The sequence below is a fragment of the Pantherophis guttatus genome, chromosome 4 (assembly GCF_059756535.1).
Source record: "Pantherophis guttatus breed Tessera chromosome 4, ASM5975653v1, whole genome shotgun sequence".
NCBI lineage: Eukaryota > Metazoa > Chordata > Lepidosauria > Squamata > Colubridae > Pantherophis > Pantherophis guttatus.
The window spans coordinates 127,660,398-127,676,725 of NC_142066.1; the positions used below are offsets into that span (position 1 = coordinate 127,660,398).

The following is a 16,328-nucleotide window of genomic DNA, read 5'->3' on the forward strand; positions in this document are numbered from 1 at the left end:
CTGCTTTGGCAAGCCTAAAAATTTCTGAGGCATTTTAGCATGAGTAGTCTCTGGCAGAATGCCTGGCATATCCAACAACTGTCTTCATAGGACCAGGTAAGGCATGCTTTGAAACAATGGAAGATGGTAAAAATCAGTTTGGTGCAGCAAGGCCTGTGGAGTGTAAGGGCAGCTGGGGCTTTGAACTGCATGGTTGGCTGTGGCATGGGACTTTATGGGGCACTCTGCAGTGGCAACACTGTAGCTGAAGCTGAGGCCCAGGCCTCTGTTAGCCCTGCTGCTGCTGCAGGCTGGCCAAAATGGCAGAGATGGAGGGGAAGATAGCTGAGCGATAGGGAATTCAAGAGATGGCCACCTTTTGCCTTCCCAAGGCTTGGGGCTAAGAGAGACCAAACCAAGAATGGGTTGGATCAGGGTGGGTTCTCAATCACAGTAGGATTATGGACTTCCAGTTTGGCTCCGCGAGCTTCGCTGACGCTCTTTCATGAGCGCCCACTCCCCGGCACCGTAAATGCCGCCAGAACAGCCGAAAAACAGCTGTCTGGCGGCGAAAAACCCTCTCCCCGGGCAAAGGGGAGAGAGAAGAGCCGACAGGTGGAGGTAGAGCCCCCCAAGTGTGCCAGAAATCCTGGGGCGCAAAGGGTGTGGGCTCCCTATAGAAGCCTGTCAAGCTGCTCCGGACCAGGGACGACTCCGCTGAAGCAGAGCTAGAAGCCGCGACCAAATTCTGCTTACAAGAAAGGAGGGGACTTTTAACATCTTTACTTTGATTGCAGACAGAGCAAATCAGGAGAAAAAAAGAAAAAATTGCAAGTAAACTTTAACTTCGTTTTAAAATGCAGAAAATGGTGTCTGAGAGCGGGAGGAGGAAGCTACTAGGGAAAGTGCTTGTTAATGCTTGTTAACGTTTGCAACAGTGATACAGCTACTGGATTACACTTTAAGAGAAAGTTTTAAAGTGGAAGCGGCCAGGAAAAGAATTTGGTACCGAGGAAAAGAATTTGGCACTGACTTTAATTAAAAGTTTGCTTTTAATGGAAAATAGTTGGAATTGTCATCCTGATAGCTGGATGAATACAAAGTGGCTGAAATATGGCTGACATCAGGGCTGGTGAATCAGCAAATTCCCAAGCTGTGACTGTTCAGGTTTTTCAAGAACTTCTAGACTCTTTTAATTTTGCTCTTTTGGATACAATTGAAAGAGCTTTTTCAAAAAACAGCTTGGAAAATCATAAGCAGTTGTTGGAGGGATCAGCAAATTCTCAAGCTGTGACTGTTCAGGTTTTTCAAGAACTTCTAGACTCTTTTAATTCTGCTCTTTTGGATACAATTGAAAGAGCTTTTTCAAAAAACAGCTTGGGAAAACATAAGCAGTTGGTGGAGGGGCAGCAGGAAACTACTCAGAGGAGTTTGTTTTTGGAAAAGCAAGAGGCTGTCAGGATTGAAAGATAGGCTGGCACAGTTGAAACAAAGGTTTTGGTGGACGTTTCCATTCAACTGATAGAAAAGCAACAAATACTCTTTATTGCAAGCTGACAATTTTTATGGCAACAAATTTTGGCTGTATGGACAAAGGAATGGACTGAATGATTATACAAGCAAGAAGAGTCGAAATGGGGATTTCAAATTAGAAAACGTGACCTCAAGAAGAAAGCAAGTATTTCAGAAACATCAACCTCAAATCAACATTTTGAAATTTTCAAAAATAAAATTGGGGGGGACTGTTGAAAGAATTTATAAAAAAAAAAGGATTGGAAAAAATATAGAAAGAGAAGAACAGAAGATTAAGAAAGATATCTTCCTGTAGATTTTGAAATTTGCATTTGGCAAATATGTGTTTTAATGGTATTAAGAGATTTTTAAAATGCTTAATGTAAGATTGTTATTTTAAAAGATATATGAGATAAATTGTGTAAGTTTTCAAGATGCCCAACTTTTTGAAGCAAAAAGGATCAATGTTAAATTTAGAATTCTATTACAAAATGATAATTAGTTTTGGATAATAAAAGGGCTGCTTTTTAAAAAGTTAGAGGTATTAAAATGGTTAATTGAAAATCTGAAAGATATCTTCCTGTAGATTTTGAAATTTATATTTGGTAAATAAGTGTTTTAATAGTATTAAGAGATTTTTAGAATGTTTAACATAAGATTATATTGTTTTAAAAGATATATGATATAAAATGTGTAAGATTTCAAGATGCCCATTTTTTCTGGAGGGAAGAGAATTAATGTTAAATTCAGAATTTCATTAGGGAGTAATGTTCAAAAAGAATGATGTTCGAGGGTATGGAAATGGAATTTATTCATGATTTTTACTGTTTGTAATACTGCTAAAGTATTGGATTATACATCAAGAAAAATTTTTTTTATAATTAGGAAGAATGAATTTAACTTAATTGGTTGTGAGAATTTATAAAAGGGAGGTTGATGAATTGGAGCAAGGGGAGTTAAAGAACGTGTGGGAGTTTTGAACTTTATAATTAGTTTATTTTAGCATGTTTGTTAAATGCTATACCCTGCTTTTGCTCTGGGAAGCCAGGGGGGGTGGGGAGGGTGGGATAAGGGTTGGGGTGGGGAAAAAAGTGGTGAATAAAGAAATGTTTTAACAGAAGAAAGTATCTACGATTAGAATACAGAAGTTGCTCAGATAGGAGAATATTTCACAGCAAAGAAGTTGGAAAGGAGAGAGGAGAGGGTAGGAAGAGGAGAGGGAGGGAGAAGAATGGAAGAAAGGAGAAGAGGAAGGGAAGGGGACAGGAGTAGGAGTGAAGGTGAGAAGGGGGAAAAGAAGAGAGAAGTGGGGGAAAGGAAAAGGAAATATGATGAGGTAGGAAAGGAGGTAGGAGAAAGTAGGAGAAGAGGGAGGGAAGGGAAAGAAAGGAGAAGAAGGTTTGTTGTGGAACGAGGGAAGAAAGAGAAGAAGAGCAACTCCGAACGTAATTAAAATGTTTTATTTTAATGCTTTCTTTAAGGGAAATATGTATATGTAGGATTTATTATGTATAAGAAAATGTATAATTTCTATTATGTGGGGAGGGGGAAAGGTGGGGGGAGAAAATTGTATTTCTTATAAAACTTTTCAATAAAAAAAAAATTACAGTAGGATTGTTAACGAAAGCAATGGAGTACTCGAATTGCTGTAGCTAAATGATGCAGTCTTATGTTCCCCCCAATGACCATATTGTTTAGCAACAGAAATTCTAGTCCTAATTATCATAACTCACAAGATTACCTATATAGATTGAAAGAAATGAATAAAATTCCTAAAGTAGGAGAGCTACCATTTGCTCAGATGAAAATTAAGATTTTTTTTACAAAAAATAGAAAGTTGGGGTTTTTTTTTAGACTTGTAGTTTGGGTTGATTTTTGGAAAATAGTTTCCTTAGGCAATCTCCCTATTTTCATCTAACAAGAAGGAAGGAAGCTTTTACCTAGTGAGAAAAGCAGTAGTAGAATGGATTCTGTAGATGACAAACAAAAACCTGGCTGTTTTTACATGCACAAGCACATGCACAAAAATGGCTCCGATGATATCTAAACCAATTTTTTGCATTGCCCAACATGGTTGGATACATGGGACATCTTAAGATATAAAAAATTTAAAGCACATAGTCCTGAACACAAAATGCTCTGTTCTGGATGAACTTCTTTTCATCTTTCAGTGGCAGGTGGAATGTTTCAGTACATTCATTGTGCAAAGCTGGTACTACTACTTGTAGAAGATGCCACAAAAGTTGCTTTCTGCTCTTCTTTGCCATTTTTAAGATAGGAATACTTTTTAACACATCACATTAAAATGGGTGTCTTTATAACAAGAAATAAGTCAATCATTGAATCAGTATGCTTTATATTAAAACTATAAAAAATTAAACAACATGCATATCCAGGGTAAGTAAGCAAACGTTTTCAGAAATGTTATGTATTTACTGTATTCTATCATATCATCTTATGGGAGAAATAAATGATATAAAAATATAATTAAATAAAGATACAATTTAAGGACAAAATTTGATTACTACTTAGAAAACCTAATGATACCCGTCAGTGATGGTTTGCCCCTGGGTCGCACCAGTTCTATAGAACCAGTAATAAAACCAGCGGGAGGCCCTGCCCACTGACCCTGATGTCATGAAAACACTTCTGCGCATGTGCAGAAGAATGCACGCGGCCGCGTTGCGAACTGGTAGTAAAGGTAAGTAGAACCCACCCCTGATACCCACCCTATGATTTTCTGGTGGATCACTGAAATAAAGTGGTTTGATCCATTCTATGAAATACAAGGTATCTTAAGTCTCACTACTCTTTTTTCATAAACATGAAGATAAATACCTTAAACTTCATATGGATTTTCTTCCCATGAAGAGGCATGAAGTTCAACTAAAAGCAAAACGTGCTCTTGCCGCCGCCAGACGATCCCTTTGGATCGCCGCCCCATTGCCTGTAAAGAGCCGCCTTTACAACTGAAAGGCGGCTCGAAAAAACTCCATTTCCATGTGGAAATGGAGATAGAGCCGGCGGGGGCAGGTAGAGCTCTCTGCATAGCCCCAAAAGTTTTTTTTTACTTTTGGGGATGAAGCAGACGAAGCTCCCTATTTCCCCTCCGCCGCTCCGGGCTTTGGGAGACCTCTGCCCATGCAGAGCTAGGCAACCAGAACAAGCCTACAAAAATTAACAGAACAATTAAAAAGGAGATGAGTTGGACCTGTGACCTTGAATCTTTGAATGAATTTTATTCATTTTACAACAGTTATTGAAGAAGGAAAGGGAAAAGGAAAAAAAAGAATTTTTAAAAATGGCGACTGCCGAGGCTTGAGAAGGGGCTGAAAGGGAGAGTCCTTCCGTTTCCCATTAAGATACAAAGTAGCAGAATAAATACTTCTGGCTACACTTAAGATAAGCTCTATTTTTGTGTTTTTCTCTTCCTGGAGATCTGATATTGATCTTGGTTGGAAAAAAGTCCTTTTTTTCTTCTTTGCCTCTCTTTTTTTTAAAAAAATAGTTTGTCTGTGTGGAAATATGGCATTAAAACTTGCAAAGCTGGACAAACAAGCTGTGGGGGGAGGATTCCCCCATTAATAAATTACGTGAACAAGTTTTAAAGCTCCAGTCTCAGAAAACTGATTTTAATATAATTGAATTTCTTTTGGAGGAGATTGTAAGAAGGGATGAGATTGTGAAACAGAATTTTGAAAAATTTAAGCAGGAAATTAAAGAATTAGTGCAATTAAAGGTTGATACTCTGGACCGAAAGATTATAAAAATGGCTAATGGCTTTTCAGAATTTATGATCAAGTTGGATGCAAATACTAACTTATTAGAGTCTAAAGTGGAAGAAATTGAGGACAATTTGGACAATAGAATACAAAAAATTGAAAATGATTTGACAAACACTCAAGACAATCGCTCAGAAGAAAAACCTAAAATGGAGGCTGATCAAAAGACTTGTAATGCAGAAAACATGCAACAACGGATTGAAAGAGAAGTTTTAATGATGCAATATAATTTTACTGAATATGCGATTAGACTGAGAGGATTGCAGGAAAATAACAGAGTTGATTTAAGGAAAATATCTTCTGAAATTCTGGCTGGGATCTTAAAGGTCCAACCTGAGGAAGTATTTTGTAGGATCGATAGAGTTTATAGAATAAACTCCTGGATTGCAAAGCAAAGGCAATTGCCTAGAGATGTGATGATTTATTTTACAGATAAAGAAATTAGAAATAATATTGTGCACAATTCCTTCAACTCTACTTTGCAATTGTTTGGAAGAAAGATTTGGATTTACAAAGAGCTCCCGCCCAAGATGTTATTGGAAAGGAAGAAATTTGGTTTTCTGGTGACTGAGCTAAAAAAAAGAAATATTCTATTCAGGTGGGATGCCCCAGTTGGTATAATATTGAGATATCAAGGAGAAAGATACCAACTAAATACTGTTGAAAAAGCGGAAGAATTTTATCAAAAATTTTTGAAAATGAACTTAACATCTTTAGGCACAATACAGGATAAGCAGAAGGAGTTGGAAATAAAGGGAAAACATCGAATTACAGAGGCTGTGGTGGACAAATTGCCTTTGGATTCTTTAGACACCTCAGCTGGATTATCTACAAATATGAGAGAAGTGGCATCGGACTCTAACGTGATGATTCATCAAGTCACAGACAAGTATGGAGCAAAAAAGAAATATGAGACACAAAAACAAAACCAACAAGATCAAGTTATAAAGCAGAATGAAAACCGATCAGTTGATATACAACTTGTAGAAAGGAAACTAGGATGGAGATCAAACCCACAAAAAGAAAAGAAAAAGAGAAATAGGTCTCACAAAAATAAAAACTTCTAAATTAAGCAACAGTGAAGCCAGTTATTTTTTTAAAAAATGAATGAATATATGAAAAGAGAGTTGAGGCGAAGTATTGGTTAATATTATCCTGAGGAGAGTGACAGACCTCTGCAATGCCGTAATTTTAGGATGTGAAAAGAGCCTTAAATTGTTGAATTAGAATTATCTATTTTGGGTTTCTTTTTTTTATTGATAAATATATTATATTCATCTTGAGCTATAAGGCAAGAGAGCTATGCTTGGGCATGCAGAAGATCTGGTTGTTACCCAATATGATGATGGGAATTAATAATCCTGATGAAAGCCACAATTACAACTATATGGAATATAATTATGTCACTCGGGTGGTTGTTTTTTTTCTTTTATATACATATGAGGATATTCATTACTGATGGGGGCAGATGATGACGGAGGATTTTGAACAAACTGTTGCACCAGGATGCTATGTTACCCTAATATGGATGATGGACTCAACAATCCAGTGGAAAGATATCAAAGAAGATATTATATGGATTATAAATTTAAAGTCATTGATTTTTTCTATATAACGGAATATATTTTTTTTAGCAGGGCGGGCAGTGGCTTAAAGATATTAAGAATTGTTGTGCATGGCAATTTTGTAGGAAAGTGGGTGGAAATAGGTTAGTTTACTGATTGTTTAGTTTAAGAAAAGGGATGTTTAAGTGATATATTTAGGGGAGTGGAGAAAATGGATAGAGTTGAATAAATGTTAAATTAGGATTTATGGGGAAGGCTGCTTTGAAATTATATATTAATATACACAAAAGATTAAATGTTAAAGTAGGATTTATTATATAGTTTTAAAGTGGAAGGTTGTTTTGAAATGTTGTAATAATATACAGATAAAAGTATGGGGGAGGAGAAAAGGGGCAGATTATTGCTAAATTGGGAGTTATAATAATATTATGTTAAATTAGAAGTTTTCATACAATGTTATAGCTGAATGTTTTTTTGAAATGTATGGTAAAAGGGGGAAGTAATAATATTAATAATATTATTAGTAAGTAAGGGTCAGTATTTAGAGGAGGGAGTAAGGGGATGGTAAAATATTATATAATCTGTTATGAATTAGGTTTTTGTTGTGAAGAAGTCTCAGGGGGGGATGGGTGGTGAGAGGGGGTTAGGGAGGAGGGGGGAGAAAAATGGGGGAAAATTTGTATTTGAAAACTTTTTCAATAAAAAAAAATTAGAAAAAAAAATAAAAAAAAATAAGAGAAAAAAAGTAACAAAATAAAAAAATAAAAGCAAAACGTGACAATTTATGCCTGCAGTGGGGAAGTTCAAAATCTCATATATTTTCTGTTTCAATTACAACTTCTAGCTAGTGTATAAATAAATCAGTCATATTATACTTTGCAATTTTTAGTGTGTTTTTGTAATAATTTCATTTAAATAGACACAGGAACTTTTTTTACTGCAAAACAAAACAATTGGGGGGGGAGCAATATTATGTGGTAATTTGAATACTGCTCAGCAGAGGCTAGAAATGACAACTATACACACCATTCTTGAAACAGTACCTTACAATTTTCTACAAATGAATGTAGGATATACCAGAGATCAATAATTGCTGGAAAATTTACATCACAATGCATTAATTTTAATATATTTTATTCAGAATTTTTGAATAAGCTAAAAACAAATGCAAGTGATAATTAATATTTAGTTTCTCATGAAACAGAACAAGCAGTATCACTATTGTACACAGAATTCATTCTTGATCTAATCTGACAGAGCTTTTCATAAACCCTAACATTAAGAATCAAGCTATTGTTACATTTGGAAACGGCTTAAGAATAAAAATGGAAATGCACTTTAACACTTAAAAGTAAAACTTTAAAAAATGCACACTTGTCAGAAGAATTCAATGTTCTTCCCTTATACTTTAACAGAAAAATTATATAGCACTTTCACCAAAGCCTGAGTTTAGTAGGATTATAGATATATGCCTTTTCCCAAAAGGAAAAAAACAGACAAAAAATCCTGTGTGAAAGTAACTAATCATAACTTTCACTCAGCTTGCTTCTACAGCAATACAACTGTACAAATGCCGTTTGTCTACCCTCCCTAACAGTTTCTTTTACCAAACTCTTTGGTAATAATACAAAGGAAGCCATACAACAACATGTAGCAGCTACTTATTTTCCATGTCTTTTCTTAGGTACCTTCGTTGAGGCCTATTTATTATCCCCTTTCTTCTTGTCTCAAGTTGTCCTCAAAAGAAAATAATCAAATGGGCATAAATACAGAAGCTGCAGTCATATCAACCTTTTCTGTTTCTGAACAAAAGTGTCAAACCTTGCATAAAGCTAATCGCACAGAGCCAAAAGCACAGACACAGGAATAGTAAATGCTTCTTGTCTTGGAGTCTTCTTTCTATTGCCGATTATTATCTCCAAAACCACTGCTTTTGCAGTTTCAGAGGAGTGAAAAATGCTGCTGGGTGCTCCATGGGTGCGCAGCTATTTTGAAGACAAACTCCAGCAGTTTATCTAATGTAAAATAAATTTACTAGGATACTACAAAGACTTTGAATAGATAATATAACTTAACAACTATTGCTTTTTCCCTACCTTTTTGTTTTGCTTTTTTAAATATGTTATATGCTGCTTAAGAGATTTTTCTTAATCCAGGTGTGATATACACATTTTATAGATAAAAGTTTATCATTCATTGCTTGTCAAAACAATTCAGAATCTTTTGCAATGAAGACACAAATTAGTATTTTCCCAAAAGAGAAACTAAACATTAATTAGACTCTTAATATTGTAACAATAGCATTTCACAACCTTAACTCATCAGCACAAGCTTGAGAGAAAATTCCTATCAACCTCCCAAACCTGGATAATTTGTGGAAATCAAAAGCATTCTTGCCTTTGTAGGCATCTCTCTCTCTCTCTCTTTCTTTCTTTCTCTCTCTCTCTTTCACTCACACATCATGGAATGTTGCTTATGTACAGTGTCATAACTGAACACTTTATTCAGAACAGCTTAACAGTCATTAACTGTGCAACACCTGAAGCTTTTCAATGCCATAATTGAAAATGAAATGAAATGAAATGCAACAGTTGTTTTACTTGTAATGACATGAAGTGATGCTGTACATCACAAATTTGCTGGCTTCCTCATTTTCACCAGAGTAATAGTTTTCTGGATCTGAATGTATTTTCCTCAAATAAGTGGAATGTAATGAGGAACTATTAACGCATAAAACAATAAAAAGGCAGAAGAGTGATGATCCCTCTTTAGCTTTTTAGCTGTAAAATATTTTATATCCTAGTATGATATACATTCCAAGATACCTGAGTTTAGACTTCGAGAGAAGTACCTGAAGCTATGCCCTCGAGTGGGCACTGTGCAACTGTTCTGGCCATTTTTCTTTTGGGTTTTTTTTTTCTTTTTTGCATTGTATGTATTACAGAAGTTTAAAACATAAATACCTGGATAAATTGTAAACATAATCCTGAAATACAGTATCTTCTATAGGAACACAACACAGCAAGACATTTTCTATTTAGACAGGCAACCTTTGTTTGATACAGAGCTTATTTATACTGTAGAATTTTAAAAAGAAAAACACAGGACACAGTACTACTCTGGTCATTCTATGAAATGCATAGTCTCCACTTAAAATGCTTAATGATACATAGATTCTGCAAGCATTTTGCTCCCCCCAATACAAAAATGCTGAATAAGAGCATTTCCATCCCTGCCAAGAAGAGCTTTGAAATATAGAAAGATGCTGAAAAATAGCTTTTTTTCCTGGAAAAGTGGCCACTCATGCAATTATGTTTTAGACCAACGGTCTATTTTCCACTAGATTACAACATAGTTTTGAGGAGGGGAGTGTTCTTCAGGTTGCAGTTCTTGCAAAAGCTGTGGAGATTGTTGGGATGGCTGTTGTACTAAGATCTCTGAAGAGTCCCTTGTGCTGGTGTCATCCAACAGAGAAGAGAAAGTAACACGAGAAGAAAGCTGCTCCACAGTCAGGGTACTCAAAGGTGTGCTTTGACTAGAGTTTGGACAGCCTTTGAGAGTGAGATCAGAAGAAGGTAGTAAAGGACCCAAAAGTTTTACAGGACAGAAAGCTGATCCAGTTGGGATGAAATTAACTTTATTTTTGTCAGGACATGAAAAGAGAGGGGTTGAGACAGGCTGGCGAGTCCTATAAAAAATGGAACAGATGAATAATTACAAATCTGAGAACAATTTGAGAGTACACTTCAGTACAATTTGATACAAATGTACAGTATTATATGTGGTTATGCAGAATGATAAAGGAATGGAATTACGTGACAGATGGGCAAACATCTTCCATATTGACAGTCAGCTAGCTGATCCACAGCAATAAATAATGCGCATGGAAAAGCAAGCATAAAAATTCATTATATTCACACACAAGAAGGGGCAGCAAAGTTTTATCTTTCCTCCGTTTTCTAAGGTTTACCCAGGAAGACTATTTTCTTTTAACTTTGGCAACAAATCCAGAAAACATGTACTGAGCTCAAACAATAACTTCTAACTTCATCAGTTTGCCCAAACAAGCTATCTGTTTAGAGAATGTGTATATCACACTCTTTCATATATTGTTCTTTTCCTAACAGATTCAAATAAAGTGAGAAGCTAAAAAAATAAATACAATTTAAAAACTGCCAGAACAACTCTGGCTGCATTTGCCTTTACAGAATGAAAAACGTAACACAAACTCTGTATTTCTACATTCCCCTTTAGCTGTGCTTTCATAAAATACAGACCACATGACCAAGGGTGCTCTCTGTCCCTCCCCTGTGTCCCTTCAAACCAACAGGAACACTTCCAACTTTTTGCCTGAAAAAACCTGGCAAGACTGATTTGTTTCTTGAAGGGGGGGGAATAAACTTCATCAACTGGAGTAGATTATTCATCTGCAGCTCAAAAAAGTCCAACACATTGATTTTCCGCCCTTGCAGATCCCAGCTGATATAAAAGCATTACTTACGACACTTCCTCAAAGACTTTCACCCGTTCACATCCCTCTGGGGGCTCTCGTTTGAACATGTAGCTGTTGTTGGGCTTAGGAGAGGAGGCATACTTGGGCAATGGTGAGCTACTCCCACTGTCTGAAAATTTAAAGCAGTTGTATTACTAGGGATTAAGATTTTTATAAAAATTAGTCTGATTTCCAAATATATTGATTTTTCCACAACTTGGTTGTGAAAACTGGTTTGCTTCAAATGAGCTTTTCTTTTTATTGTGGCCTATCCAAAAGTGTTATCTATCACGTATTAGAAAATAACAGGAAGATATTATCCTGAATACCACAGATCAAATTAAGCAGAATTATAATCTTGGAATAAGTTAAATTCTCTATCAAGTATTTCAAAAATGGAAGCTACTAAGTAAATATGTACAATTTAAGTAAAGAAGGGGAAGCAGTTAATGACAATTTAAAATAATTGTCTTGTCACTATACAAAACAACTGAAACAATGCTTGTATCATCTGAAATACAAAGAGCCCATAATAATGCCATATACATGCAATATTATGAATAAACACAACTATTTATATAATATAAACACTTCTGTTATATAAATGGGCTTTGAAACACAGAATAAAATAAGCATCTCCAATTTTTAGTCCTGATACAATGCTACCCCTGTTGTTGTTTTTTTGTTGTTAGTTTTCATCTTTGATTATCTATGTTAAGAGAAACTAGCGAATTTTAACAGCAAAGTACAATACGTAATTTATAACTATAAAAATATAACATTAAAAATAGGATATATGAAAAATTGCCCTGGTGGATTGCATCTACTGATTTGACCATATTTTATCATCCTTGAGCTTGCTCAAAAGATGATTCAAAAATAAAATATTTAAAATAAACAGTTCTCCAATTTAGAGCCTTCTTTTTTCATTATGTTTCCTTCTACAGATGAATTAGTAATCATGTATACCAATTACTTCAAGTGCTGTCTCTGCTAGATAGTATTTTCAGTTCTATGGAGAACTGCTTACTGAATATGGCAACAATTTCATAAAATGGCAAGCCAAATGTTCTTGTATTAGTCCCACACTAGCTATAACTGAAAACTTTAAAAATATGCTCATTTACTGTTTTTGAAAAGTTAAATGCAATTTCTCTTATTCTTCTAAATATTCTCTGTCCTGACTTTTAAATATAAATCTTCTTAAACAACACAAACAAAAATAATTTTTTATCCACTAGGATCTCCAGTGTTATTTTCTGTATCTAAATAATTAATTGAATTATTCAACTAACATCTATCAGCTGCTTGTCTTAATAACTTTAGAGAAAAATTTCTCTTATCTATCAGTTTTTAAATTTCAGGTAATAAATCATTTCATCCTTCTACTCTTACATGTTCTGTGTTCAAATTCTCCCTAAAGCACATTAAATGTAGTTTTTCATATAATGCTAGTTTTATCAACCGAATACTGAAAGACCTGCAGAATAAGAGCCTTCATTCATTTGAAACTAGGCGTACTAAACAGATGGCTCATCAGTAACATTAAAAGGGTGAGATTTACTTACCAAAAATGAAGTTCTATTTTACAATCTAAACAGTATAGGCCGAAAACCAGCCCTTCTCTTTGTACCACAAGGTCTCAAAAGTACACCCGCAGGCTGTTAATAGCAAAGGGGGGACGGGACGAAACTGAATTCTAATCACTGGCCCCCCGTGGAGCAGGCACTTTTAATGCAATAAAACTGCTTCTAATCACACTGCAGACTGGGGCCTTTCTCCCCTCCCTTTCCCCACACACACAACAGGTGCCATTGACATTTTCTCCATTCCCTGCCAAGCAAGATCATTCTCCCACTCCAAAGTAGACCATGGGTTTCCTTTACAGACTTTATGTTCACTTTCTTTTGAAAATTTCAACCTATTTAAGCAGCGCTTCATAGAAATGTAAAGTAAATAGCTGATCTGGTGCAAAGGGTGGCAATGGATCCTGTGGTTAAAGTGCAGCCTTCCAATGAAAAGAAAAGATGCTTTAGAAATGTAAAGCAGGTCTGTGTCTGGCCAGCAGGTTAGCTCTCCCTACACTTGATCAATTATTAACATTTTTTAGTCACAAACCCAGCAAGTTCCAGCCTAAAGCTGATTTTTTGTTGAAAAGTATAATGTGAATTGGTCTGCAAAAAAGGCTTATGATAAAGAACATAGAGTTCAGAATCTTTGGGTAATTTTATATGCCTTTTTAACATAAGGTATTTAAACTTGAAAATACCTCCTTCCAAAACTAGTACATGAAGTTAATAAATTAGGTTTAATCATCATGGAAGATCATCAAATATAAAAGTGGAAGAGACAGACTCAATCTCTGGTGGTTAGATAGACCCATAACAGAAATTTGGATACTTCTGTCCTAGAGCAGAAAAATGAGGAAAATTGATACTGACAAGTGTATTTGGCAATAATATAATTGCCACCTCTGTTACTCAAAACAGCAGTAAGTTATCCCAAAAATGTGATACCAAAGAAATCTCACTGGTAGTGTAGAATAGAAAAGTGCTACTTCAAGGTTTTTTCTCTCTAATTAAAAATCATTTTAAGTCTGTTTTTTATTCCAGAGATGTACTCAAAAGTTCATTTGTATAGTTCAATTGAAACATATACATCTATGTAATTCAATTATAACGCTAGCTTTATCCAAACGTAAGCTTACATCAGGAGAACAAGCAATATTACATGTGGCATAAGAACATTATCTTCCCTAAGACAGCAATTTGCAATTATCACAGTGATTGCCAAAACTTGTGACTAATAAAATTATTTTCTACAATAGATAGGCTGTCTTTATTTTCTTTGGTTTAGAAATGTTGAGGATATGGTTAGAGCAGATTTAAGCACATAAAATGGCAGAGAATTGTCTCTTTGCTTACATAATGTTAGATATAGCCCAATTCTCCTGCTACACTATTTTAGAACAGATTATTAAATTAATACAATCTATCCTTAAATGTATTTATTGTCAATTAATGAAATGCTCACTTAGCTTGTTAAGAGCTTTAAAAGGTCACTTAACGCTTTATTTAGAACAATTATAGGGCATCATCTTAGCAATATGAAATAATTTCCTTTTAAAAAACAAAGCAAAATGCATTAACTGGATTAGCTAAAATTAGCTCCAAAATTACTGGTCGAGCTCAGTAACATTACAATGAAATGTTTTAAATCATAAGCAACTCTGCAAACATATACATTTATATATGTATTTATGCTCATTAAATATACAGCATGATTATTGTGGCAATTTAAACTCGATATACTAATTTATATCAACTTATCACTATGTCTTCCAGAAAAAGTAGTTAATAGGCTATCATGCATAAAATGAATATACCATATTTTTCGGAGTATAAGACGCTCCAGACTATAAGACGCACCTATCTTTTTTGGGGAAGAAAACAATAAAAAAAAATCTGCCTCTGCCTCCCAATAATTTTCCTCCTTGCAGCAAACAACAAACAGCCCGCTTTAGTTTCATTTTCGTTTTCAGCACAGCCTGATTAGCCCAAGAAAAAAAAATCTGCCTCCCAGCAATTTGCCTCCTTGCAGCAAACACCAGATGCCCATGCGGTAATAGGCAAGGGAATCCCTGCAGCCTGAAACAGCTGAGGGTCGGGAGGTCTATCCAACTGACAATCAACTGCTTGTGTTAATCAGACTGTGCTGAAGCGGAAACAGCCTGTTTGCTGTTTGCTGCAAGGAGATAAATTGCTGGGAGGCAGAGCCCAAAGAGTGGGGGCCGGCGGTGGGGCTACATTTGGTGTATAAGATGCACCCAAATTTTCACCCTCTTTGGGGGGGGGAAGTGCGTCTTATACTCCGAAAAATACGGTAATTATCAGATTCATTTAAATGTACAGTGTAGCACAATTACAGTTGTACCAATGGAACAGAATATTAAAAATGTATTTTCAACAGCTTAGAAGTACGGCAAACTCCTTGTTGTGCCTACCCTATATGAACTCTCTTTTGAAAATAAACTGAAATTTAAGGTATTTGCTGAAATGAAAAGTAACATTATCTAAAAGACTCATAAGGAATATGAGGAAAATATAAAGGTGTTTATTAACTGAACACTTTATTTAAAATAAATGTTATAATTATAAAATGTTTTATTACGAGCAGCATAAGACAAAGAAATCAAGTAAGCAAACTGAAAATCAGTTTGTGAGATATATTTTAAAGTAATACTCATGTAGTTTATCTGTAAGAAAACAAGAGCTCATTTTATCCTACATCAAACTGAAATGGGCAATCTGAATTTGCTTTCATCATCCTCTTACTGCTGAACTATAAATTTCCATTAACTTCAGCCAGTTTATGATTAGTAATCTGGTAACATCTATGTATGAGCCATAGACTGCCCCAACCATTAAAGAAAGATAAAGCTCTTTATTAAAAATCTGCTGCTATAAGATTGTAGTAACAGCAAGAGCAGCTGCATGTAAAATGCTAATCAAGTATTATTGATAAAATACTTTAGGTTTTAGTTCCACAATATACTTTATAGTATGTTATATCTTTGCATCTTTTTTAATATATCTTAACATACTGCTCACTGTAGTTACATTTATCCATAAGAAAACTAAGCTATGATGCTCTCTAAGTTGTTCTGAAATCGAAGAATAAATAAATATAAGGGTGAAAAAGTACCATGTTGACATCAACTGAACAAACCCGTTCAACTAAAACTGCAATATGAACAGGACCATGTGTGGGGCTAAGGAAGAACATATACAAGAACAGATAAAATATAGGTAAGATGATTTCAAAGGGAACTGGAGGCAAAGGAAAGGGAAAAGGAAATAAAGAAATGTATGTAATACGTAAGTGAAAATGTAAAAACTGAAAAATCTTAAAGGCAGAATTCAAGATGTATTTTTATTAAAAGGGAAAAAACACAGAAACCAAAGCATATAAAAGATTGTAAAGAAAAAGAAAACACAA

At 35.0% G+C, this 16,328-nt stretch overlaps 1 protein-coding gene across 5 annotated transcripts in view; it reads right to left on the reverse strand.

Annotated features, from left to right (window-relative positions):
* Nucleotides 1-7,955: 7,955 nt before the first annotated feature.
* GLCCI1 (glucocorticoid induced 1) overlaps nucleotides 7,956-16,328 on the reverse strand; it is a 52,581-nt gene continuing 44,208 nt past the window's right edge. For all 5 annotated transcript variants that reach the window (XM_087892754.1, XM_034402115.3, XM_034402116.3 and 2 more), the window contains 2 exons: nucleotides 11,340-11,460; nucleotides 7,956-10,526 (listed from right to left, as the gene is read on the reverse strand). In XM_087892754.1, the coding sequence (XP_087748880.1) occupies nucleotides 10,178-10,526; nucleotides 11,340-11,460 (470 nt within the window). In that variant the 3' untranslated portion in view covers nucleotides 7,956-10,177. The remainder of the gene's footprint in view (nucleotides 10,527-11,339; nucleotides 11,461-16,328) is intronic.